The sequence below is a fragment of the Amblyraja radiata genome, chromosome 38 (assembly GCF_010909765.2).
Source record: "Amblyraja radiata isolate CabotCenter1 chromosome 38, sAmbRad1.1.pri, whole genome shotgun sequence".
NCBI classification, from domain to species: domain Eukaryota; kingdom Metazoa; phylum Chordata; class Chondrichthyes; order Rajiformes; family Rajidae; genus Amblyraja; species Amblyraja radiata.
The window spans coordinates 12,948,808-12,975,170 of record NC_045993.1 but is presented as its reverse complement, the minus strand read 5'-3'; the positions used below and the strand labels follow the sequence as shown (position 1 = coordinate 12,975,170).

At 44.4% G+C, this 26,363-nt stretch overlaps 2 protein-coding genes across 3 annotated transcripts in view; one reads left to right on the top strand and one right to left on the bottom strand.

Annotated features, from left to right (window-relative positions):
* Nucleotides 1–3,727: 3,727 nt before the first annotated feature.
* On the bottom strand, nucleotides 3,728–26,363 carry cby1 (chibby family member 1, beta catenin antagonist). Of its 2 annotated transcripts, none has more exons than XM_033013278.1 (5): nucleotides 26,353–26,363; nucleotides 11,534–11,632; nucleotides 10,132–10,237; nucleotides 7,921–8,036; nucleotides 3,728–4,968 (listed from the first exon to the last, which is right to left on the bottom strand). In XM_033013278.1, exons 2-5 carry the CDS (start codon nucleotides 11,609–11,611, stop codon nucleotides 4,888–4,890), a joined length of 381 nt encoding a protein of 126 aa, XP_032869169.1. In that variant the 5' UTR covers nucleotides 11,612–11,632; nucleotides 26,353–26,363; the 3' UTR covers nucleotides 3,728–4,887. The 2 variants fall into 2 exon arrangements, with proteins under 2 accessions (XP_032869169.1, XP_032869168.1); XM_033013277.1 differs by lacking the exon at nucleotides 26,353–26,363 and adding an exon at nucleotides 12,536–12,631.
* fam227a (family with sequence similarity 227 member A) overlaps nucleotides 14,069–26,363 on the top strand; it is a 75,413-nt gene continuing 63,118 nt past the window's right edge. Inside the window, exon 1 of the mRNA XM_033013149.1 lies at nucleotides 14,069–14,219. Within this exon, the coding sequence (XP_032869040.1) occupies nucleotides 14,069–14,219 (151 nt within the window). The remainder of the gene's footprint in view (nucleotides 14,220–26,363) is intronic.

Sequence of the window (26,363 nt, the reverse complement as noted above, 5' to 3'; positions counted from 1 at the left end):
AACTGCAGATGCTGGTGAAGAAGGGTTTCGGCCCGAAACGTTGCCTATTTCCTTCGCTCCATAGATGCTGCCTCACCCGCTGAGTTTCTCCAGCATTTTTGTCTACCTTCGTCTTTGGAATTCTTTGTGTGTTGGTGCAGACTCCTTGTTCGAGTTAGATCTTTAAATTATGCTAATGACGCTCAAATCCACATTTGAAAAGAACAGTACAGCACAGGAGCAGGCCCTTCAGCCCACAATGTCCAACCTGTACATGAAGCCAAGTTAAACTAAAGTCCTCTGCCTGAATGTGATCCATATTCCTTCATTCCCTGCATATCCATGTGCCAATCTAAAAGCTATCTGTTTAGCTCTGCCATCTGATGGATTTCACCATAAGCAGATCCATCAAGACAATCTGTAGTAAGGAACTGCAGATGCTAGTTTAAACTGAAGATAGACACAAAAAGCTGGAGTAACTTCAGATTGAAGAAGTGTCTCGACCCGAAACCTCACCCATTCCTTCTCTCCAGAGATGCTGCCTGCCCCGATGAGTTACTCCATTTTGTGTCCATCAAGGCAAACTCTGTGAGTTGTGAGGAAGGAACTGCAGATGCTGATTTAAACTGAAGATGGCACAAAAAGCTGGAGGAACTCAGTGGGTCAGGCAGAATCTCTGGGGAAAAGGAATAGGAGACGTTTTCGGGTCTAGACCCTTTTTGAGACTGTCTGAAGAAGGGTTTCAACCCTATAATGTCACCTACTCCGTTTCTCCAGAGACGCTGCCTGACCCGCTGAGTTACTCCCGTTTTTTGTGTCAACCTTTGTGAGTAATATCCAGGACCTGTGTTCCGTATGGAGTTTCAGAATTCCATGTTTTCCAGCAAGAAAGCAGAGGCAAATCTAATACATAGTTTCGTTACATGTCCTAAATTGAATTATTACTGGACAGAAATTTTTAAAGTTATTTCTGAAGTCATCAAAGTTAAATTGGACCCTAACCCAAAGCTAATAATATTTGGAATTCCGGATTTACATCTATCACTTACAGTAAATCAAAGAAATTTCTTTGATTACTGTTTGATAATTGGAAAAAAAATCATATTGAAATTTTGGAAGGGAACATTATCCCCCACAACCAAAATGTGGGCAACAGAGATGATGGAGACGTTACATCTGGAAAGAATTAGATTTGTCCTATTGGACAAGTATAATTCTTTTGAACAGATATGGTCTCCATATATACAGTATTTAGAGAAGTAGCTGTTCTTGGCAACACAGCTCGGCGTGCACCCTGCGGGATTTGGTGGGAATAATTCATTTTTATATTGGAATTAACATATATGTCTTTATTGATACTATCACTTGTAGTAGTGTTATTAACAATACATATTGTGGTTTTTCATTTTTTTTTTTTTTTCGTTTCTCTTTTCTTATTATTATTATTTAATCACTCTCTTAATGATTTATAACTGTTCTATTCTTTTTCTATCATTATTTCTAAAAAAATAGTAGATAAGTATTACTAGTGTTTTACTTAATGCAAATTGAATTAATTTGATATAAAGTTGTTTGAAGCATTGTAATTGATTACCTTTAATAAAAAAATATATATCAGAGTTACTCCCGTTTTTTGTGTCAACCTTTGTGAGTAATATCCAGGACATGTGTTCCGTATGGAGTTTCAGAATTCCATGTTTTCCATCACTGTTCCAATCAACAGATAATTAAAATCGCCCTGAACAATAATTCTGTTATTTCATCACTCCAGTCAGGCTTTTCCATTTCCTTCTTACAATGTGGCAATTTCTGATACTCACTGACCATTAGAATAAACCCTTTTTATTATAAATATAACAACTATATTGACTTTCTCCTCCCCAGTTGGGTATATCACCCTTTTTACAACCATGATTGTTCCGTCACCTTTCTTATCTCTCTCTAATTCTCCTGAATATATCCGTTCATTCACTCCTACCCAGTTCAGTCAAGTTTTTATTAATGCTAAATATAGACCTTCCCACACAATTAATGCTTCTAGATTTCTATGTTATTGTACTTTGTAAAACTTCAAAACACTTTTCCGAATTTGAAGAGCCACTATGGACATTTGGGCAGATGGTAAGTGTTTAGAGGGCTATGGGCCAGCAAATTGCACTAGCCCACAATGCCAATTTGGGCAGTGTGGTCAAAGTGGGACAAATGGCTTGTATGATTAAAATGGCTGCCTCTGTACAGCTTGATTCCATAATTCTTCGATAGTTCCATTGGATATCATTCTGATGTTCAGCAGTAATGGGTGGCATAGTGTGTAGAGTTGCTGCCTTGCAGCGCCGGAGAACCAAGTTCGATCCTGACTACGGGTGGTGTCTGTACGTTCTCCCCGTGACTGCGTGGGTTTCCTCCGGGTGTGCAGGTTTCCTCCCACACTCCAAAGACATGGAGGTTTGTAGGTTAAATGGCCTCTGTAAATTGCCCCTAGTGTGCAGAATAGAACTAGTGTATGAGTGATCGCCGGTCGGCACGGCTCCGGTAGGCTGAAGGGCCTGTTTCTACACTGTGTCTCTAAACTAATTATTCACAGAAGATGCAACGTGCTAGCCTAAGTCAAGCCTCACTCCAGGACTAGTCCAAATGAGTCTGATACCTTGTTTGATTGTTAGACGTTCGATGATACCACTGTTGAGTAAGGAGTTCTCTCAGTGTGTTTTAGTTTTATTCTAGAGATACAGTGCGAAAACAGACCCTTCGGCCCACCCAGTCCACACTGACCAGCGATCCCTGCGTATTAACACTTTCCTACAACCACTAGGGACAGTTTACATTTATACCAAGCCAATTAACCTACAAACCCAGTGTTCAAGAAGGAACTGCAGATGCTGGAAGATCGAACCTACAAACCCATATGTCTTTGGAGTGTGCGAGGAAACCGAAGATCTGGGAGAAAACCCACGCGGTCACAGTGAGAACGAACAAACTCCGTACAGACAGCACCCGTACTCAGGATGAAAGCCAGGTCTCTGGTGCTATATAAGGCAGCAACGCTACCATGGTGCCCCAGTGTGCCAGTTATCGTTCACCATGAACCATTACTGCCACAAATTGCTCATTCGCTCCACGGCTCTGTACAGGATGGTTCACAACCACGTGTACAATGCCAGTTTCATCACCGTTCCGCACCAGCATCATGAATGACTGGGATCCCTCGTTGGGGACCCCCAGAGGGGAAGAGCTCTGACCGCCGGCCCGCGGCCTACTTCAACCGCGGGCGTGGCGGTGCTTACCATCAGGAGCGGGTTCCCTCGCCGGGGACCCCTGGAGGCGAACTTCAACCGCTGGCCCTGCGGTCTGCGGTGCTTCTGGCTGCGGCGCGGCGGGAACTTTAAATCTTCGACCGCCGGCCTGCGGCCTACACCAACCTGAAGCCGCGATCTCCGGCGGGGAGGCACCGATTCAGGACTTACCTGGACTTTGCCTTGTCTGCACATCTGAACGCCCGCAGTGGCAACTGCGGAGGGTGGAGGTCCCGACCACGGGGGGAAATGGAGAACTGGCCAAATGTTGTGCCTTCCACCACAGTGATGAATGCTGTGGTGGATGTTTGTGTTAAATTTTTATTGTGTATTGTGTGTTCTTTTTTATTGTACCGCTGCTGGCAAATTCATTTCACTTGCACTTTATGTGCAAGTGACGAATAAAACTGATATTGATATTGACTCCCAAATTAACGATAGCGGATGAGGCAACACACGGGGCATTAAAACTGCAGCATTTTAATTCAAAACAAATAAATACAGACACACAGAAACAAAAAGCTGTAAAAACATACATACTGCCCCATCCGTAGCAACTCAATAATCAGCCTGACTGGTCATTCATTCTGCAGACCACACCGATAAATGGCAACAAAAGCAAGTAAACAGGAGAGAACTGCACTGCTCGATTCAGCAGCAAGTTTCTCAATGATGACAGTGGGGAAAGCAAAGAGGGGATTGTAATGTCTCAACCCCAAGCAGAGGAGAAGGAACACAAACACACGCTGTAACATTTGCCACACAGCAACAGCAGGGCTTAAGGAACATCTCTTCCCATTGTCAAGGCACCATTTACCCTCACGAGGTTTATCCGCCAACCCCATCAGTACAAACCCCCGCAGGTGTAGCGGAAGGGAAGGGCTTGGCTTGGGTCAAAAGCTCAAAAGTCAGCTGCAGAATTTGGATGAAATTAATAAGATACAAAAATAGAAAAGATATATCTTCATTTCAGAGGGAGAAAGTGTGGGTGAACCTTCTTAATGAAGAGGGGCCGACTGGCCATTGAAGGCTTGTGCACAACCACTGTGTGTTGTACTGGACGTGGACTGCTTGAGGGGGAAAGGAAGACCAGTTGGTAAAAACAGTAGTGGGTCCGCACATTATACCTTTTACAACAGAGATTCAAGGAAAGATCTATTACTTCCTTCCGGCAAATAGCAACGAAAAACCTTCGAAACAAACCCCAGAGTGTAAAATTAATACTCGTTGGCCAAGATGGTTGTGTATGAGGCGACTGGGTTTGTTTTAATTAGATCAGAACCTTTTTGATGGAATTGGCCGACTGGCCTTTTGAAGGTAGGATTATGTGTGGTACCAGTATTCATTGTGTAGGAGGTTTCTGACTAAACGAGGGAAGGTGGTGGCAGAATGTTGCCGATGTTCTCCAAGCCGCACTGGGTGAACCATTTGACCGCTGCACAGTGCCGCTGCTTTGTGAGGCTGAGTGAAGATACGGTATGTCGTGATGGGGACACCCAGGAGATGTCGCGTGCAAGCCGACCCATTCCTACTGTTGACCAGCTGCCCTTCCCCACGCCCCCTCCCCAAGCAGAGTGCTTCCGTCATCGGGTCTGCAGCCACACGGCAGCCCCGCTCATTTCCTCCTGCGGTTGTGAGTTTTCAGCTCTTCCAGCTCCTTCTCCATCAGGTGGGATTCCGCCGTGGTCTCAGACAGCTGCAAAGAAACAGATCCGTCAGCCCAGAACTGCCCGCCACCCAGCCTCCAATGCCAAATACCCCGGCAGTCGCCATTCCAGCAATCCCTGCCCCCAGCTTCTATGTGGCGGCAGTGGAGAGTTCCCTTCCCCACGCACAGAGGAAGTTGGGGTCCTTGCACTCCCCTCCCCCCAGCACTCACTCCAATACATCCCACTCTTGCAGAACTCTTCCTCCCCCAGCTTTGCATGTCCCATTATGTACGTACATGAAAGGAGTTTGCAGTCGAGATGTTCTTGTGCACACATAACAAAATGTTAGCAACAGATGCAGTAGAGATGAAAGGCAGATGCAGTAGGTGGCAGAGAAGGCAAGCCACATCTGCCTTTACTGTAGGAGAGCGAGAGTTAGAAACTGGGATATCTGGTACAATTTTATAGGTATGAGTGAGGCCACACCTGGAGAACTGCATATAGCTCAGGTGGCCCAAAAGATTTACTGGCATTAACGACAGTGCAAATGAGACTGATTGCTAATTCTTGAAATAAGAGGATTATCATATTACAAGCAGCTGAAAAAAATTATTCATATTCTTCGGATTTGAGAAGAATGAGGGTCTTCTTCTTCTTCTTCTTCTTCTTGCGTATGGCGTGCACAGCCTAAAGTTGTAGGACAACTTGTTCTATTTGATCTTATTTGATTGTGCACGCCAGGTTGATTGCATTCGTCGAAACAGGGCGGACCACGTGAAGGTTGGCAACCTCCCCACCCCTTTACTTTAGATTTTAGAGATACAGCGTGGAAACCGGCCCTTCAGCTTCGAGTCCGCGCCGACCAGCGATCGCCCGTACACTAGCACAATCCTACACACAATAGCGGCAATTTACAGAAGCCAATTAACCTACAAAACCGGCATGCCTTCAGAAGGTGGACAAAAGTGCTGGAGAAACTCAGCGGGTGCGGCAACATCTATGGAGCGAAGGAAATAGGCAACGTTTCGGGTCGAAACCCTTATGCCTTTAGAATGCGGGAGGAAACCTGGAGAACCTGGAGAAAACGCACGTTGTCTCAGGGAGAACGTGCAAATTTCGTACAGACAGCACCCGTAGTTAGGATGCAACCCGGGTCTCTGGTGCCGTAAGGCAGATTGATACAAATACATCAATAGATGCTCCTGAACACATCATCAGTGATGTAACCTGGGGTCATTGGGTGTTTCGTGTCTTTCAACATCAGACACCCTCACCCAGGCGACCCAGCCGTGGTTGATCAGACCGCGACTTGTGTTCAGGTGGCATTCGCTCCTCCCCATGGACCTCTAACTCTACCACTGCACGTCTGTGCCACCCTTATTGAAACATACAAGGTCTCAGGGGGCATTAAAGGGAAGATATTGAGATAGACACAAAATGCTGGGGTAACTCAGTGGGACAGGCAGCATCTCTGGAGGGAAGGAATGGGTGACGTTTCGGGTCAAGACCCTTCTCCAGTCCCCAAACGTCACCCATTCCTTCTCTCCAGAGATGCTGCCTGTCCCGCTGAGTTACTCCAGCATTTTGTGTCTACCTTCGATTGAAACCAGCATCGGCAGCTCTTTCCTACAGAAGATGTCGAGGTGTTTCCACAGGTGGAGAGTCTCGAACAAGCGGATATGGAGGGGAGGTAGACAAAAATGCTGGAGAAACTCCGCGGGTGAGGCAGCATCTATGGAGCGAAGGAATAGGTGACGTTTCGGGTCAGACTGATGTGGGGGGTGGGGGGGGCGGGAAGGAAGAGGCAGAATCAGTGGGCTGTGGGAGAGCTGGGAAGGGGAGGGGAAGGAGGGAGAAAACAAGGACTACCTGATATGGAGAGGAGGATCATTTGAAACTGGGGCGTGCAGGCATTTTTTTGAAGAGGGTGGAAAATTTGGAATTGCCGACCCAGAAGGGTTGTAGAAGCTTGATCATCGGGGGTTACTTCAGGGGAAAGCTGTTATAGGTTTATGAACAATGAAGGGATTGAGGGTTATGGGTACTGGCAGAGTAACGATGAAGTGTGGGGCAGATCAGCCGTGATCATGTTGAATAATGGGGCAGTAGGTTGAGGGGCTCCAGCTCCTATTACCTGATGTTCACCCCCACCCTCCCCAAAATCACTCCTCCTGCCCCACTCTCTTGGCCATTGCCTCCCCAACACATACCCTGCCCACCCCCACACACTCCCCACCCCCACACACTCCCCACCCCCCACACATTCCTCACCCACTCCCCACCCCCACACTGCCCCACCCCCACACTCCCCACCCTCACACACTCCCCACCCCCACACATTCCTCACCCACTCCCCACCCCCACACACTCCCCCCCCCACACTGTCCCACCCCACACACTCCCCACCCCCACACACTTCCCCACCCCCCACCCACCCCACCCCCACCCCCCCCCCCCACCCCCCCCCCCCCCCCCCCCCCCCCCCCACCCCCCCCCCCCCCCCCCCCCCCCTCCCCCCCCCCCCCCCACCCCCCCCCCCAGCCCCCCCCCCCCCCCCCCCCCCCCCCCCCCCCCCCCCCCCCCCCACCCCCCCCCCCCCTCCGCCCCCCCCCCCCCCCCCCCCCCCCCCCCCCCCCCCCCCCCCCCCCCCCCCCCCCCCCCCCCCCCCCCCCCCCCCCCACCCCCCCCCCGCCCCCCCCCCCCCCCCCCCCCCCCCCCCCCCCACCCCCCCCCCCCCCCCACCCCCCCACCCCCCCCCCCCCCCCCCCCCCCCCCCCCCCCCACCCCCCCCCCCCCCCCCCCCCAACCCCCCCCCCACCCCCCCCCCCCCCCCCCCAGCCGCCCCCCCCCATCCCCCCCCCCCCACCCCCCCCCCCCCACCCCCCCCCCCCCCCCCACACACCCACACCCCCCCACACCCCCATACCCTCCCCCTTCCCTCAGTAAAACCAGCCAGCCAGCTCGCGGCCACACTGAGCCCACCACCAGCAGCCGCTCACCATGTCCAGCAGAATGTCAATCTTCAGCCTCAGGAGATTGTTCTCCTCCTCCAGCTGCTGGTTGCGTTTCTTCAGGCGGTGAACCTCCTTGTGTGGCCCCCCGTCACGCGCAGACTCTAAAGCACAACAAAGCCACGGGATGGTCAAAGGCTTACCGTTATACACAACGCCGAGCCGGGTGTGAACGAAGAGGAACGCTTGTGTATGGGATGGAACTGCAGATGTTTGCTTTGTTGTCACCTTCCCCCCGATAACCACTGTCTATTCTACATTTTGCTCGATCTGCATCTCTTTTGATCTCTAATGTCCCTGTCCCACTTAGGAAACCTGAACGGAAACCTCTGGAGACTTTGCGCCCCACCCAAGGTTTCCGTGCGGTTCCCGGAGGTTGCAGGTGGTTGCAGGTAGTGGAAGCAGGTAGGGAGACTGACAAAAACCTCCGGGAACCGCACGGAAACCTTGGGTGGGGCGCAAAGTCTCCAGAGGTTTCCGTTCAGGTTTCCTAAGTGGGACAGGGGCATTACTCTTCTTCACCTCTGTAATTCCCTCTCCCCGACCCTCAATCTGAAGAAGGGTGTCAACCCCGAGGCATCACCCATTCCTTCTATCCAGAGATAGATGCCTGAGTGACTCCAGCACTTTGTCTATCTTTGGTGTCAGGTTATTGATAGGGGACGATCAGCCATGATCACAATGAATGGCGGTGCTGGCTCGAAGGGCCGAATTGCCTCCTCCTGCACCTATTTTCTATGTTTCTATGTCAACCCGCATCTGCAGTTCCTTACTACACATGCTGGTTTACACCGAAGATAGACACAAAATGCTGGAGTAACTCAGCGGGACGGACAGCACCTCTGGAGAGAAGGAATGGGTGACTTTTCGGGTCGAGACCCTGCTTCAGAATCATTCAGTGGAATAATTTGTAGTTTGCTGATGACGTGAAAGTTAGTTTAAGAAGGAACTGCAGAAACGTCGCCTATTTCCTTCGCTCCATAGATGCTGCCTCACCCGCTGAGTTTCTCCAGCATTTTTGTCTACGTGAAAGTTAGTGGCGACGTTGATCGTACAGCACAGTGGCGCAGCTGGTAGAGACACTGCCTCACAGTGCCAGAGACCCTAGTTCGATCCTGAACCTCGGGTGCTGTCCGTGTGGAGTTTGCATGTTGTCCTTATGATCGTTTGGGTTTCCCTGAGACGCTCCTGTTTCTTCCCACATCCCAGGTTCAACCCTGACGAGTCTGTGTGGCAGTTTTCACTGTCTCCCTGTGACTGCGTTGGTTTCCCTTAATGGGGTCTCAGGGAGAACATGCAAGTTGATCGGCCGCTGTATACTGCCCCCTAGTGTGGGTGAGCGGTGAAGCAAGAATGAAGCAGGCAGTGAAGAAAGCTAATGAATGTTGGCCTTCATAACAAGAGGATTTCAGTATAGGAGTAAAGAGGTTCTTCTGCAGTTGTATAGGGCTCTGGTGAGACCACATCTGGCGTATTGTGTACAGTTTTGGTCTCCTAATTTGAGGAAGGACATCCTTGTGATTGAGGCAGTGCAGCGTAGGTTCACGAGATTGATCCCTGGGATGGCGGGACTGTCATATGAGGAAAGATTGAAAAGACTAGCCTTGTATTCACTGGTACACAAAAATGCTGGAGAATCTCAGCGGGTGCAGCAGCATCTATGGAGCGAAGGAAATAGGCAACATTTCGGGCCAAAACCCTTCTTCAGTGTATTCACTGGATTTAGAAGGATGAGGGGGATCTTATAGAAACATATAAAATTATAAAATGACTGGACAAGCTAGATGCAGGAAAATTTTTCCCAATGTTCGGCGAGTCCAGAACCAGGGGCCACAGTCTTAAAATAAAGGGGAGGCCATTTAAAACATTTTCACCCAGTGAGTTGTGAATTTGTGGAATTCCCTGCCACAGAGGGCAGTGGAGGCCAAATCACTGGATGGATTTAAGAGAGAGTTAGATGGAGCTCTAGGGGCTAGTGGAGTCAAGGGATATGGGGAGAAGGCAGGCACGGGTTATTGTTTGGGGACGATCAGCCATGATCACAATGAATGGCGGTGTTGGCTTGAAGGACTGAATGGCCTCCTCCTGCACCTCTTTACTATGTTTCTATGAATAGAGATGATTTGGTGCTTGTAACTGAATATTGTTGCAATGTTTGGAATGCATCGCTTTAATGTTTTAAAATGCAGCTCAACAAACCTGATACCCACTGTCCATTGTCAAACTTCAGGCTCTGCCCTCCAATATTCATCGCAGGAGCGCCGTATTCCAGCCCCAGTTCAACTTCCCGGGCCACACGATCCAGCTGCAAAACAGAGGTGACACAAGAGTCACAGGGTACGCTGGGGTTTCTAGAGATGTCCGCAAACAGGAGTTGGACGGCATTCCAATAGAGGCGAAGCTCCCTCGTTTGATTGATTTGATTTGATTTGATTTAATTTATTGTCATTGCCTTCAATTAAGAGACAACGAAATTCAGAGATTTAATGGGCACCTGATAGGTCATCTTTTAGCACCAAACAGCTTTTTTCCACGACTTGTAGCTCTACTCAATAACCAAAAATCTGTAGCCTCCTTTTGCTCTGGTATTTCATTTAATTCACATGCTGAATCAATATTGTTTTATTATTAATGTTTTATGTATCATTCTTAACTGTCACTGTATGTCATGTTGTCACTTGCGGGCGGAGCACCAAGGCAAATTCCTTGTATGTGAATACTTTGCCAATAAACTTATTAATTCATTCAAGATGCAGGACAGGCAGCATCTCTGGCGAGAAGGAACGTTTCGGGTCGAGACTTGTCTTCAGACTAGTTATGGAAAAGGGAAACGAGAGATTTAGATGATGATATAGAGAGATAAAGAACAATGAATGAAAGATACGCAAAAAAGTAACAGCTAACAGGCCATTGTCAGCTGTTTGAAGAAATGGTCCGGAACCCGAAACATCACATATTCCTTCCCTCCAGAGATGCTGCCTGTCCCGCCGAGTTACTCCAGCTTTTTGTGTCGATCTTCGGTTTAAACCAGCGTCTGCAGTTCCTTCCTACATATTGTTAGCTGTTTGTTGGGTGAAAACGAGGAAAAGAGAGAGAGGGAGGGAGAGGGAGAGGGAGAGGAAGAGAGAGAGAGTGTGTGTGTGTGTGTGTGTGTGTGTGTGTGTGTGTGTGCGTGTGTGTGTGCGTGCGTGCGTGCGTGCGTGCGTGCGTGCGTGTGTGTGTGTGTGTGTGTGTGTGTGTGTGTGTTGGGGTTACTTGAAGTTAGAGAAATCAATATTCATACCACTGGGCAGACTGAATGAAGGTGTTCAGCGAAACAATCGCCCAGTCGACGTTTGGTCTTGCCGATGTATGGGAGTCCACATCTTGAACAACGGATACAGTAGATAAGGTTGGAGGAGGTACAAGTGAAGTGCCAGATCCATGAATAGGAAATGTTTAGAGGAACATGGACCAGAAGTTGGCAAATGGGACTACCTTAGATGGGGCATCTTGGTTGGTATGGACGAGTTGGACCGAAGGGCTTATTTCCGTCCTGTATGTTTGCGTTTAGTACGGTTTGGCATGACTTAACAAGATGGAAGCCCCAAATCCAACGTACCGTGTGTAAACTGGACAGAGAAGCTGACTTCCTCGGTGGTGTTTTCTTCGGACTAAACACATTCCCAAACAGAGGCATGGCTCCACTTCAGACTGTTACCTGTCCGTGCATAAGGTAGACAATCAGCCAAAGATAGTCCCTCCCTCACCCCCTCTCCCTCCTCCGACTGTTCTCTCCCTCCCTCTCTTCTCCCCCTACTCTTTCTTACCTCTCCCCTTCTATCTCTCCTCCCACCCTCCTCTACCCTTCCCCTCCTGCTCTCACCCCTTCTCCCACTCTCCTCCTCTCTCCTTTTCTCTCTTCCCCTCTCTTCCCCTCTCTCCCCCTCTCTCTTCCCCTCTCTCCCTCCTCTCTCCCTCCTCTCTCTCCCCCTCTCTCCCTCCTCTTCCCCTCTCCCTCCTCTCTTCCCCTCTCTCCCTCCTTTCCCCCTCTCTCTCCCTCTCTCTTCCCCTCTCTCCTCTCTTCCCCTCCTCTCTCTCCCTCTCTCCCTCCTCTCTTCCCCTCTCTCTTCCCCTCACTCCCCCCTCTCTTCCCCTCTCTCCCTCCTCTCTTCCCCTCTCTCTATCTCCCCCTCTCTCTCCCCCTCTCTCTCCCTCTCTCTCTCCCTCTCTGTCCCCCTCTCTCTCCCTCTCTCATCCCCTCTCTCTCCCTCTCTCTCCCCCTCTCTCGCCCTCTCTCTCCCTCTATCTCCCTCTCTCTCCCCCTCTCTCTCCCCCTCTCTCTCCCCCTCTCTCCCCCTCCCTCTCCCCTCTTCCCTCCTCTCCCTCCTTCTCCCTCCTCTCTTCCCTCTCTCCCTCCTCTCTTCCCCTCACTCCCCCCTCACTCCCTCCTCTCTCTCCCCCTCTCTCTCCCCCTCCTTCTCACACTCTCCTCCCCTCTCCTTATCTCACCCCTTCCTCTCTCTTCCCACCCTCTCCTCTCCCTTTCTATCTCCCCTCTCCCTCCCTCCTCCCTCACTCTTCTCCCTCTCCCTCTCCCTCTCCCCTCTCCCTCTCCCCGCACCAGCAGCCACGGGCCGCTCTCCGTTGCCGCTTCTCTTCAGGGGGAGCTAGGCCTCAGGCGCTCCCGCGTCACATGGACGCGCCCCGTCTCCACGGCAACGGCGGCGGCTGCACACGTGACCGAGAGAGGGTGAGAGAGAGAAAGTGAAAAGGAGAGGGGGAGAGGGGGAGAGAAAGAGAGGGAAAAGAAAGGAAAAGAGAGAGAGAGGAAAGGAGAGAGAGAGTGAGGGAGATAGAGAGAGAGAGGGAGGGAGAGAAAGATGAAGAGAGAGTGAGAAGGGGAGAGAGAAAATGAGAGAGAGAAAATGAGAGGGTGAGAGAGAGGGGGAGAGAACGAGAGAAAGCAAGTAGGGAGAGAAGGAGAGAGGAAAGGAGAGAGAAAAGGAGAGAGGGAAGGAGAGAGAGAGAGAGAGAGAGAGAAAGCAGGGAGAGAGAGAAAGAGAGATACAAGGAGAGAGAGAGGAGGGAGAGAGCGAGAGAAAGCAGGGAGAGAGAAGGAGAGATGGAAGGAAAGTGGAGAGGAGGGAGAGGAAAGAGGAAAGGAAAGGAAGCAGAAAAGGGAGAGGAGAGGATGGAGAGTGAGGAAGGAAGGAAAGGAAAGGGAGTGGAAAGGAGGGAGGGAGAGAGAGAGAGGAGAGGAAGCAGGGAGAGAGGGGAGGATGGTGCGAGAAGGGATGAGGGAGGGACATAAGAGGGGAGAAGAGGGAAAGAATGGGAGGGGGAGGAAGGGAGAGGCGGTAGAGAGGAGGGAGGGAGAGGAAGAAGAGGGAGGGAGAGCAGTGGAGGAAGGTGGGGGAGGGAGAGAAGAAAGCACAGAGGAGGGAGGGGGTAGAGGGGGAGGGAGGGAGGGGTGGAAGAGAGTGGAGGGCGGGAGGAAGTCTGGTTGGAAGGAGAAGAGTGGGAGTGTGGCTGGAGAGTAAGACATGAATGAGGAGTAATTAGGGGGTGAGTGGGGAAGGAACAAGGAGGAGAGGAAGGGAGGAAAAAATGGCGATTAGAGGTGGGCAGGGAGCAGAGGGACGGGCAGTGAGGAAATAGGAAGGCAAATGCAATGCTCACATTTATTTTGAGAGGACTAGAATACAAAATCAGGGATGTTGAGAAAATGCTGAGGTTCTCCAAGGCGCTGGTCAGACTGAATTTGGCGTATAGCGAGCAATTTTGGGCACCATATCGGAGGAAGGATGTGCTAAAGATGCAAACATTTAGAAGGGGACAGCAAAAGGGAGGAAGGAGATGGGAAAAGATTGGTTGGAGGGAGCAGAGGGAATGAGTGAGACTGAGGGTGAGATAAGGGAAACAAAATGGATCTTTGTGTTAGTGTGAGTGATGGATATAGAACAAGAAAGATGAAGGGGGAAGCAGTGGTAAACATAGTCCACCCTTGCCCCTCAGCAACTGAGTCATTCACACCTTACCCTTCCACCTCACCCATCACACATTCAACCTCCACACAAGTTGTGCAGTGGTAGAGCCACGCTGAGTCTAAGCAAGTCTTTGTTCCCGTCTCCCAGTGTTCGGGAGAAGAGGCCCGATGGCCGACATTAACTGCGACCTCACGCGCTTCGAAGTCTTTGAGGAGGATTTGAATGTGCCGCTGGAGCTGGCGGCCAAGCAGAAGCATCGGCTGCAGCAGAGTGTGGTGAGGTCGCCCGCATGCATCCTTCTGTTGATCAACCTGGCAGGTGCGAGAGGACTTTGGAGGGAGCAGGGGGAGCGCAAAAACCAGGGACATGTTCCTTGCTGCATTTTCAGGGTTTGTAGACAAACAATGCAGAAGAAACTCAACGGGTGAGGCAGCATCTATGGAGAGAAGGAATTGGAGACGTTTCGGGTCGAAACCCTTCTTCAGACGTTTGTGTTTAAGAAGGAACTGCAGATGCTGGAAAAACCTCCACTCGGTCTGCATTAACCAACCTGACCTCCCGGTGGCTCAGCACTTCATCTCCCCCTCCCATTCCGAATCCGACCTCTCTGTCCTGGGCCTCCTACATGGCCAGAGTGAGCACCACCGGAAATTGGAGGAACAGCACCTCATATTCCGCTTGGGCAGTCTGCACCCTAGTGGCATAAACATTGAATTCTCCAATTTCCGATAGCCCTTGCTGTCTCCTCCCCTTCTCAGCTCTCCCTCAGCCCTCGGGCTCCTCCTCTTCCTTTCTTCTCCCCGCCCCCTCCCCACCCACCCTCCATTAGTCTGAAGAACGGTTTAGGCCCGAAACGTTGCCTATTTCCTTCGCTCTTCAGACGTTTGTGGTTGGGTTGTACCTTGCCATGCTTCTGCGGGCCACTGAGAGAGCGCTTCTGTGCTGAACACCTTCCTGTGAATAAACCTTAAAGACTGCCGATGAGGGGTGATCTTATAGAGTTGCATAAAATCATGAGAGGAGTAGATCGCGTAGACGCACAGAGTCTTGCCCAGAGTAGGAGAATCGGGGACCAGAGGGCAGAGGCTTAAGGTGAAGGGGAAAAGACTTAATAGGAATCTGATTGGTAACAATAGACAATAGGAGCAGGAGTAGGCCATTCGGCCCTTCGAGCCAGCACCGCCATTCATTGTGATCATGGCTGATTATCCCCAATCAGTACTCCGTTCCTGCTTTCTCCCCATATCCCCTGACTCCGCTATCTTTAAGAGCCCTATCTAGCTCTCTCTTGAAAGTATCCAGAGAACCAGCCTCCACCAGAACTTTTTCACACAGAGGAACTTTTTAACCCTCTGTGTGAAAAAGTTCTGGTGGAGGCTGGTTCTCTGGATACTTTCAAGAGAGAGCTAGGTGGGTGTATGGAACAAGCTGCCAGAGGAGGTAGTTGAGGCTGGGACTATGATATCTTTATCTTTATCTTTATTTCGAACGATTAAAACAAAACGAAAAAATGAAAATGAATAGATAAAAGGAAAATTATATATATACATATATATATACATTTTGAATTGATTTGTTTATTTGTTCCGAACAAGTAAAGACATAAATAGGAATAAATAACAACAACAAAATCGAAATAGTCAAACAATTGGACATTCCAGGCAATATTTGCAAAGCAATGAAAAGCATAAAGCAAAATTTAAATGTCCAACACTTTTTCTTTACAAGCTCGAAAAGGAGTGAGAAGAAGAATAACTTATTTAATCTCACCCCTTCTCCCTAAACCCTTCTTCCATATTTAATAATTAATTAATTGATAATAATAATACCCCAGACAATTTTTAGAGATGCATACAGACATATATATACATACAACTGATATACACATACAAGTAATATGTATGAAGTAACCAAAAAACATAAATAAATAATAAATAAAATAATAAATAAACATTAACCCGTTTGTCAACCATCCCCTTCATCCCTGTACCTTGTGAAAAAAAGTTTTTTGTATGTCATTTTGAACTGGTTCATGTTTGTATTATATTTTTTTATTAAAGGTAATCAATTACAATGCTTCAAACAACTTTATATCAAATTAATTCAATTTGCATTAAGTAAAACACTAATAATACTTATCTACTATTTTTTTTAGAAATAATGATAGAAAAAGAATAGAACAGTTATAAATCATTAAGAGAGTAATTAAATAATAATTTGATTATATATAAGAAAGAAAAGAGAAACGAAAAAAAAAACAAAAAAAACAAACTACTACAAGTGATAGTATCAATAAAGACATATCTGTTAATTCCAATATAAAAATGAATTGTTCTCACCAAATCCCGCAGGGTGCACGCCGAGCTGTGTTGCCAAGAACAGCTACTTCTCTAAATACTGTATATATGGAGACCATATCTGTTCAAAAGAATTATACTTGTCCAATAGGACAAATCTAATTCTTTCCAGATGTAACGTCTCCATCATCTCTGCTGCCCACATTTTGGTTGTGGGGGATAATGTTCCCTTCCAAAATTTCAATATGATTTTTTTCCCAATTATCAAACAGTAATCAAAGAAATTTCTTTGATTTACTGTAAGTGATAGATGTAAATCCGGAATTCCAAATATTATTAGCTTTGGGTTAGGGTCCAATTTAACTTTGATGACTTCAGAAATAACTTTAAAAATTTCTGTCCAGTAATAATTCAATTTAGGACATGTAACGAAACTATGTATTAAATTTGCCTCTGCTTTCTTGCACTTATCACAAATAGCGGAGAGATTCGGAAAAATACTATTTAATTTAGTTTTCGAATAATGTAACCTATATAATACTTTAAATTGTATCAATATATGTCTGGCGTTTAATTCGTTGTAGACTTTCTTCCCAGTTTTCTTTTGTTATAGCCAATCCCATTTCATTTTCCCATGCTTGACGATATATTTCCGTTATTGGATTCTCCTTATCCAAAATGATGTTATATATATAGGCTATTAATTTTTCTGTATTTGGATATAAATTAAACAGTTCGTCTAACAGTCCTGCTTCTTTATTTTTATAATCTTGTGTATTGGATTTAATATAATCTCTAATTTGTAAATACCTAAACAAATGTTGTGGAGACAATCCATAAATATCTTGTAACTCCTGGAATAAAAGAAATTTTCCTTTTCTATAAAGGTGTTCTATCCTTGTAATTCCTAAATCATCCCATTGTTTAAACCCCCCATCTAATATAGCAGGTTTAAACAATGGGTTCTTCATAATTGGTAATCTAAATGAGAGATTATCCAAATGTAGAGTCTTAACTATTTGTTTCCAAATACGTCTATTATTATATATTATTAGGTTGTCTTTATAATTTTTTTTTTGTACTTCCGTTGGTGCAAAAATTATCGAACCTACATTGAAAGGTAGACAGTCTTCCTTTTCTATATTTAACCATGTCGGTTCATGATCCATATTTACCCACCAGTAATTCATATTCTTAATCTGAACAGCCCAAAAATAATATAAAAAGTTTGGAAGTGCTAATCCTCCATTTATCTTAGCTTTGCATAGATGTTTTTTATTTATTCTGTGATTTTTATAATCCCAAATAAAACTATTAACAATATTATCAATTTTTTAAAAAAAGTTTTCGGAAGAAAAAAAGGAATAGCCTGAAACAAATATAACAACTGTGGTAGAAATACCATCTTTATGGCACTTATTCTACCAATCATGGATATAGGAAGTGTTTTCCAATATAAAATATTTTTTCTAAGTTTATCTAATAGTTGAGGATAGTTGGATTTTATTAATGAGTTATGAGTTTTAGTTACGTTAATCCCTAAATATTTAAGTTTGTCTGTAACTACTTTTAATGGGTATTGTTGTAATGTATTTAGATTTATTCCTGTTATTGGCATAATCTCGCTTTTATCCCAATTAATCCTATACCCAGAAAATGCACCAAACTTAGTTATAATGTTTAGCAGGTTGGGAATACTAATTTCCGGTTTTGTAATATAAATCAAAACATCATCTGCATATAAAGAAATTTTATTAATTGTTGTATCAGTATTATAGCCATATATTTCAGGTTCAGATCTAATTTTTTCCGCCAATGGTTCTATCACCAATGCGAACAATAAGGGTGATAACGGACATCCCTGTCTGCATCCCCTAGAGAGTTTGAATTTGGCTGATAAAATTTGGTTAGTCAAAATTCTTGCAATAGGATTCGAGTATAAAATTCTTACCCATTTACAAAATCTATCCCCCAATTGAAACTTTTCCATTATATTAAATAAATACATCCATTCCACCTGATCAAACGCTTTTTCTGCATCTAATGATATAACCGCTAGTTCCTTATCTCGTATTCTTTTTGAATATATAATATTAAACAAGCGTCTGAGGTTATGGGATGAATAACGTTTTGGAATAAAACCTGTTTGATCATAATGTATTAATTTAGAGATCACTAAACTTAATCTCCTAGATAAGACCTTAGTTAATATTTTTTGGTCTGTATTTAAAAGGGCAATCGCTCTATATGATCCAGGATCTTCCAAATCCTTATCTACTTTAGGGATGAGTGTAATTGTGGATTCATTTAGAGATTCTGGTAATTTTCCTTGGTCATATGCATATCTATACATTATTTGTAATCTTGGAGAAATCAGATCTTGAAATTTTTTATAAAATTCTGCACTCAGGCCATCCGGGCCTGCTGCTTTTCCGTTCTTTAGCGAACTAATTGATTCTATAATGTCTTTTACTGTTATTTCAGCATTTAACAATTCTCTACCTTCCTGATCTAAGCTATTGATTTTACATTCTTGTAAAAATATTTCCATACTATCTGTTTGTCCTGTTAGTTTAGACAAATAAAGATTTTTATAATATTGTAAAAATCTATCATTAATATCTTTTGGAGTAATCAGTATATTTCCATACTCAGATCTAATTCCGTGTATCATCTTCTCATCTTCTAATTTTCTAAGCTGTCGTGCTAGTAATTTTTGAGGTTTATCTCCAAATTCAAAATACACTTGTTTAGTTTGTTGAAAAAGTTTAATAACTTGATTAGAATATATTTTATTTAATCTATATTTTACTGATGCAATTTTATTACTTAACTCTTTGGAAGGCTGTTTTATATTTTCATTATCTAGACGTTTTATCTCATTTTCTAAATTTTGTTCTATTTTTCGATTTTCTTTATTGAGATGTGCTTGTGCGGATATTATTGCGCCACGCATGAATGCCTTAAATGTGTCCCAAAATAGTGATGGGGAAATTTCAGGATTATCATTAGTTTCAAAAAATAATTTAATCTGATCCATCACATATTTACAACAGTCATTGTCCTTTAATATCTGAGGGTTAAATCTCCAGGCAGTAGTTTTATTAGATATATCTTTTAATTTTATCTTAAATGTTAATGGCGCATGATCCGAGATGATAATATTATGATATTTTGCGTCATACGTAAAAGGAAGTAATTTAGAATCTATTAAAAAATAATCTATCCTCGAATAGGTTCCATGTACGGGCGAGAAAAAAGAATATTCTCGTCCGGATGGATTATCTAACCTCCAGATGTCTTTAATATTAGATGTATTGATAAAAGCATTTATGAATTTACTTGATTTCGAGGCAGCTTTCCTTTTTGCAGATGATCTATCTAGATAGTTATCTAAAGTACAATTTAAATCACCTCCAATTATTAAATTGTGTTGAGTGGATATAGGAATATTATTAAATATTTTCTTAAAAAATAGTGGATTATCAAAGTTAGGGGCATATATATTCATTAAAATTACCTTTTTTGAATATAATTCCCCTGTAATTATTACATATCTGCCTTCTTTATCCTCTATAATAGAATTTTGTATGAAAGGTATACCTTTGCGAATAATTATTGCAACTCCTCTAGATTTATGTATAAATGTAGAATGATACACCTTAGAAATCCATTTAGCTGTTAATCTATGTTGAGCATCTTTTTTAAGATGAGTCTCTTGAAGGAAAATGACATCTGTCTTCAATCTGTTCAACTGAGCTAACACCTTTCCCCTTTTAATTGGTTCATTAATTCCTTTTACATTCCAACTGCAGAAGGTTACTCCATCACCCCCAGTCTTCACCTTTATATCATGCATTTTACTATTTTTGGAGTAGCCTTCTTGACTCCCACAGCTCCCCGTTGCGCCCGGACATCAATCCAATGAGAATTTCTATCCACCTTAATCCGCATCTATGTCTACTTAAACTAAATACACAATATCCTTCACATCCACATTCAAATAATATATAATATAAGATCAATAAAAAACAAAAACAATAAGAAATATCAATAATAAAAAAAAAGTAAAGGGTGTTAATAGGGTGCTCAGAAAAAAAAGAAACTACACTTATATAGTGTGTAGTATGTGAAGGTGAAAGCCACACTAACGTGGTCATTAATCTATAGACTTCCGTTTTTTTAATTAAAAAAAAAAGATGTTAATTATACCAGCTCCTATCTCAAATGCTATATATATTGGGGTGGGGTACTAACTTTATATACTTAGTACTTAGTAATTATTTCTATTATTCATATTACTATTTGCTAATTACTAATATCAATTATATTTAATACTATAATATGTAATACTATTATCATGGAATAATTAAATATTTTCTAATAATTAATACAGAACTACAACTAAATGTCCATTATTCCACTTCCTTCTAAGTGAGTATTTCATAACCACAGGTCGATGATAAAAGTTCAGCCCTCTCCTTCTCCCTCGGGTCTTTCCTCCGCGTCTTCTCTCTCTTCATCTTCTGGCTTCTGCTGTATGCCTCGGGCGAATTTCAATGCTTCAGTATACTTAACGAAACGATATTCCTTGTCATCATAAGTTACTCTCAGTGTTGCTGGGTACATCAAGCCATATCTCAGATCCTTAGTATTCTGTAAATTCCTCAGGATACCTCTTGTTTCTCTAAATAGTGATCTTTTCTTGGCCACTTCTGCTGGGTAGTCTTTAAAAATACTGATGTTGTCTCCCTCGTATTTCAGGTTTCTCTTTTTTATTATTATCTTCATCATTTCTTCGAAGACATGATCAAAGGCCACTTTTACAATCATTTGTCTGGGCGATGAACCTATCCCAGGGGCCCGTCTTAGAGCCCTATGTGCACGGCTCAACAGGGGTTCTTGATCCAAATTCAGAATATCCTTTAATAGTTTTGCAACAAATTTTCGAGGATCTTGACTCCCCTCACGACCTTCGCTCAGACCAACTATACGCAAATTTTTACGGCGTTGGCGTCCCTCCAGATCAATACATTTCTCGTTTGTTTTGCGTAATAATTCTGAGAGGCGTTTGTTCTCGGCACGGAGTTTTTCGGTCTCCTTAGTATTCAGTTCAGCAATCTTAGTTAGCTCTTTAATTGCTTCGCCTTGTTGGTCTAGCGAAATTATAGTAGGATCTATCTTGCCATCCAGCTTTCTTTCCATCCCAGCAGCTATATCCTTTACCTCCTCGATTTGAATTTGTAACTCGGCATTAGCTGGTTCATGTTTGGACATTGCTTTAACTCCACATTCAAACGGTTCCACAATCCTACTCCACCGACCGAAATACAAAAAGTTTTTCTGGTCGTGCGGACTCTTTGTACCTTAAAATTAAATATTCTTCTTAAATTCTAACCCCCCACTCGCTCATTGAATAATTTTTGTATATTTCCAGGTAAGTTTTTATTTTTGGCCCTAAACATTATCTGTGCTGTTTTAAATGCAACCAAATCTTCTAATTTTAATAATTTTGACTGTAAGAATAATGGATTAGTGTGACCCAGATACCTGACATTGTGAATAATACGTATTGCTCTTTTTTGCAGAATAGTTAATGAATGTAGCGAACTTCTATAGTTATTGCCCCAGACTTCTGCACAGTAATTTAAATAGGGTAAGATTAGTGAACAGTAGAGAATGCGGAGTGATTTGTGATCCAGAACCTGCTTAACTTTGTGTAATACAGAAATGCTTTTTGACAGTTTGTACATGTTTAATGTGTGATTTCCAGCTGATTCTATCATCCATTATAACCCCAAGAAATTTATTTTCATGAACTCGTTCAATTTCAACCCCAAATATGGACACCACAAGCAATGTCCAAACATGTAGAACTGTAGCTGCCCAGCTTCACAAACTGTTGCCTGTTACTTAAATAGCTTTTTATCCAATCCAGTACTAGACCTCTGATTCAATTCAAATTTAATGTCATTGCACAAATACTGAGTATGGGTACAACGAAATGCAGTTTTGCGTCAGTCCGTAGTAGTGCAATATAGAATCTTTTTTAAAAAGAGGATACAGAACAATAGAAAATGCAGAATAATTAAACAATGGGGACGGAGGGACCGGAGGAATCTATCGGCGGGACTCCGAGTTCAGCAATGCGACGGTATGATTGTAGAAGCTGTTCCTCATCCTACTGGTACGAGACCTGAGGCTCCTGTACCGCCTCCCTGATGGGAGGAGGGCAAACAGTCCATGGTTGGGGTGGGAGGGGTCTTTAATGATCTTCCCAGCTCGTTTCAGACACCGTTTTCGGTGGAGGGCATCCATGGCAGGGAGCGGGGCGCCGATGATGTGCTGCGCGGTTTTCACCACCCGTTGTAGTGCCTTCCTGTCCGCAACAGTGCAGCTGCTGTACCATACCGTGAAGCAGGCGGTCAGGATGCTCTCGATGGTACACCTGTAGAAGTTGGTCAGGATCTGGGGGGACAGGTGGGCTTTCTTGAGCCTCCTCAGGAAGTAAAGGCGCTGCTGTGCCTTTTTGATCAGCTTGGAGGTGTTGAGGGACCAGGACAAATCCTCCGAGATGTGTACCCCGAGGAATTTGTAGCTGGAGACGCGCTCCACCTCAGTCCCGTTTATGTGGATGGGGGTATGTCTGCCCCCTCTGACCTTCCTGAAGTCGACAATAAGTTCCTTCGTCTTCTTGGAGTTGAGGACGAGGTTATTATTGGCACACCAGGTTGTCAGGTGCTGGACCTCCTTCTCGGTAGGCTGACTCATCGTTGTCACTGATCAGTCCTACCACCGTGGTGTCGTCAGCAAACTTAATGATGGCGTTGGATCCGTACTTAGGGATGCAGTCGTGGGTGAAGAGGGAGTAGAGGAGAGGGCTGAGCACACAGCCCTGTGGCATGCCGGTGTTCAGTGTTATAGTGGTGGAGTTGAGGTTGTTGACCCTGACAGACTGTGGTCTGTTGGTGAGGAAATCCAGTGTCCAGTTGCAGAGGGAGGTGGAGATGCCAAGCCCGCTGAGTTTGGTGATCAAGCTGGCGGGGATGACAGTGTTGAAAGCGGAGCTGAAATCAATGAACAGCAACCTGATGTAGGAGTTGTTGTTGTCCAGGTGGGTCAGGGCAGAGTGTAGGGCCGCCGATATGGCGTCCTCTGTACCTTTCTAATTTTTTTAATAAAATATCATGATTGATCGTATCAAATGCTTTCTTTATATCAATAAATATCCCAGCTGCATATAGTTTATTGTCAATAGCGTTTGTGATATCTTCAATTGATTCTATTATTGCAAGTGATGTTGATCTGTTTGATCTGAATCCATATTGACTTTCAATGATTAGTTTATGCTTTTCTACAAATATGTCTAGTCTATTGTTGAACATTTTTTCTAGTATTTTGGAGAATTGAGGGAGTAAAGAAACAGGTCTGTAGTTTGTGAAATGATGCTTGTTCCCAGTTTTGTATAGTGGTATGACTTTTGCTATTTTCATTTTGATTGGAAAAGTACCGGTTTGGAAAGATAAATTACAGATGAATGTTAGAGGTTTGGAAATCCCCTCAATGACCACCTTAACTATACATGTACATATATACATACATACATACATATACACATATACACACATACACATATACATAACATATATGTACATACATAAATTAAAAAATCAAAAGCCAATTTCAACATAATACACATTAGACTCGTTGGAAAAGGGATAGGAAGAAGCCTATGCTTGTCAAGTCCTACCCCCATTCTTCACCATTAACAAATGCAAAATTCAATAAAATAAACTAAACAGACAATTCAAATAAAACTACTCCAATCAAGCTATTAAGAAAAAAAGAACAAAAAGAGAAAAGAACAAAAAGACCAAGCACCATTAACATCTGTGAGATTTACATTCTCCTTCTTCATTACTGTACTTTTCAAAGATATATCTTTTGTACATTTTTTTAAATTGCATTATATTCATACTTTGTTTAATCGTTTCGTCAAGACCATTCCACAAAACCACCCCACAAATGGAAATACACATACTTTTTAAATTGGTCCGAGCATAATGCTGTTTCAAGTTTAGTTTCCCTCTAAAGTTATAACCCCCCTCTCTGTCTTTGAACAGTTTTTGTATGTTTACAGGTAGCAGTTTATTTTTTGCTTTATAAATTATTTGTGCAGTCTTAAATTCTACCAGATCCTTAATCTTTAAGGTGTGTAATTTTAAATACAGTATATTGGTGTGTTCATGATATCCTACATTGTTTACTATACGAATAGCCCTTTTTTGTAGTGTGCTTAGTGATTGTAAGGTGGTTTTGTAGGTGTTGCCCCATACTTCCACACAGTAATTTAAATACGGTAACACAAGTGAGCTGTACAGAATATACAGTGCTCTCTCATTCAAAACATGCCTTGCTTTCCCCATCACTCCAATACTCCGTGCTACCTTTGCTCTCACATGTTTTATATGGGGTTTCCAGCAGATTTTGAGATCAAGAATCACTCCCAGAAATTTATTTTCATACACTCTTTCTATTTCAACATTATTTATCATTACTTTTACTTGTGTCTTTATTTTGCGTTTTCCAAACAGCATAAGTTTGGTTTTGTTTAAATTATCCCAACGTTTAACAAACAGTTGGACAGGTACATGGATAGGACATGTTTGGAGGGATATGGACCAAACGCAGGCAAGTGGGACTAGTGTAGCTGGGAAATGTTGGTCGGCAAGTTGGGCCGAAGGGCCTGTTTCCACTCTCTATGACTCTATGATTCTCTATTGTGTGCCGGGGTGACAGATGTAGAAACAAGAAGTGCTGGGGATATTGAGCAGGTCAGGTATAACCTGTGCACAGAGGATCAGTTAATATTACAAGGACCATTTAGGACCATTTGTCAGCACTGCAAAATAAATAAAATGTAATTTTACGTTGCTGAGAAGGTGGTAGGAAAAATGGATAGGACAAATGGGATTTTGTGTGAAAGGATGAGATCAGGACAAGTGAGTTGATTGATTTAAAGGTAGACAAAAGTGCTGGAGAAACTCAGCGGGTGAGGCAGCATCTATGGAGCGAAGGAATAGGTGACGTTTCAGATCGAGACCCTTCTTCAGAATGATGAGAGGATGGGGGTGGCCGGAAGAAGAATGGAAGAGGCGGAGACAGTGGGCTGTGGGAGAGCTGGGAAGGGGAGGGGAAAGAAGGAGAAAGCAGGGACTACCTGAAATTGGAGAAGTCAATGTTCATACCGCTGGGGTGTAAACTACCCAAGCGAAATAAGAGGTGCTGCTCCTCCAATTTACGGACTCACTCAGGCCATGGAGGAGGCCCAGGACAGAAAGGTCGGATTTGGAATGGGAGTTAATTCGGAAACGGATTTAAAGATATCAGTAGTAAGGAAGGCAAATGCAATGCAAGCGTTTATTTTGAGAGGACTAGAATACAAAATCAGGGATGTAATGCTGAGGCTCTACAAGGAGCTGGTCAGACCACTGGGTCTGTAGAAGGATGAGAGGGAGACCTCATTGATTCTTAACGAATAGTGAAAGGCTTGGTTAGAGTGGATGTGGTGAGGATGTTTCCACTAGTGGTAGAGTCTAGGACTAGAGGTCTCAGAATTATAGGACGTTCATTTAGGAAGGAGATGAGAATGAATTTCTTTACTCAGAGGGTGGTGAATCTGTGGAATTCATTGCCGCAGAAGGCTGTGGAGTCCAAGTCAATGGATTTTTTAAGGCAGAGATAGATAGATTCTTGATTAGTACAGGTGTCAGGGGTTATGGGAAGAAGGTAGAATGGGGTTAAGAGGGTATGGTAGATCAGCCATGATTGAATGGTGGCGTAGACTTGATGGGCCGAATAGCCTAATTCTGCTCCTATCACATGAACGTATATGGCATGGAAACATGCCCTTTGGCCTGTCGAGCCCACACTGACCATATTACCACACAACCATTCACACTGGTTCTGTTATCCACCCCCTACCCCCTAGGGGCAATTTACAGAGGCCATCTGACCCACTAACCCGCGCGTCTTTGGGATGTGGGAGGAAACCGTAGGGAGCATTGTAGGAAATCCATGCAGTCATGAGAGAACATGCAAACTTCACACAGACAGCACCCGAGTCTCTGGCTGTTGTGAGGCAGCAGCTCTACCAGCAGCGCCA

Bases quoted from the DNA above. Each gene is read 5' to 3' on its own strand.
- cby1 (XM_033013278.1), bottom strand. From the start codon at position 11,611: ATGCCTCTGTTTGGGAATGTGTTTAGTCCGAAGAAAACACCACCGAGG. The intron at 10,238-11,533 runs GTACGTTGGATT...TCTGTTTTGCAG, and splicing joins CTCTGTCCAGTTTACACACG to CTGGATCGTGTGGCCCGGGA. The intron at 8,037-10,131 runs GTTTGTTGAGCT...GTTGTGCTTTAG, and splicing joins CAATGGACAGTGGGTATCAG to AGTCTGCGCGTGACGGGGGG.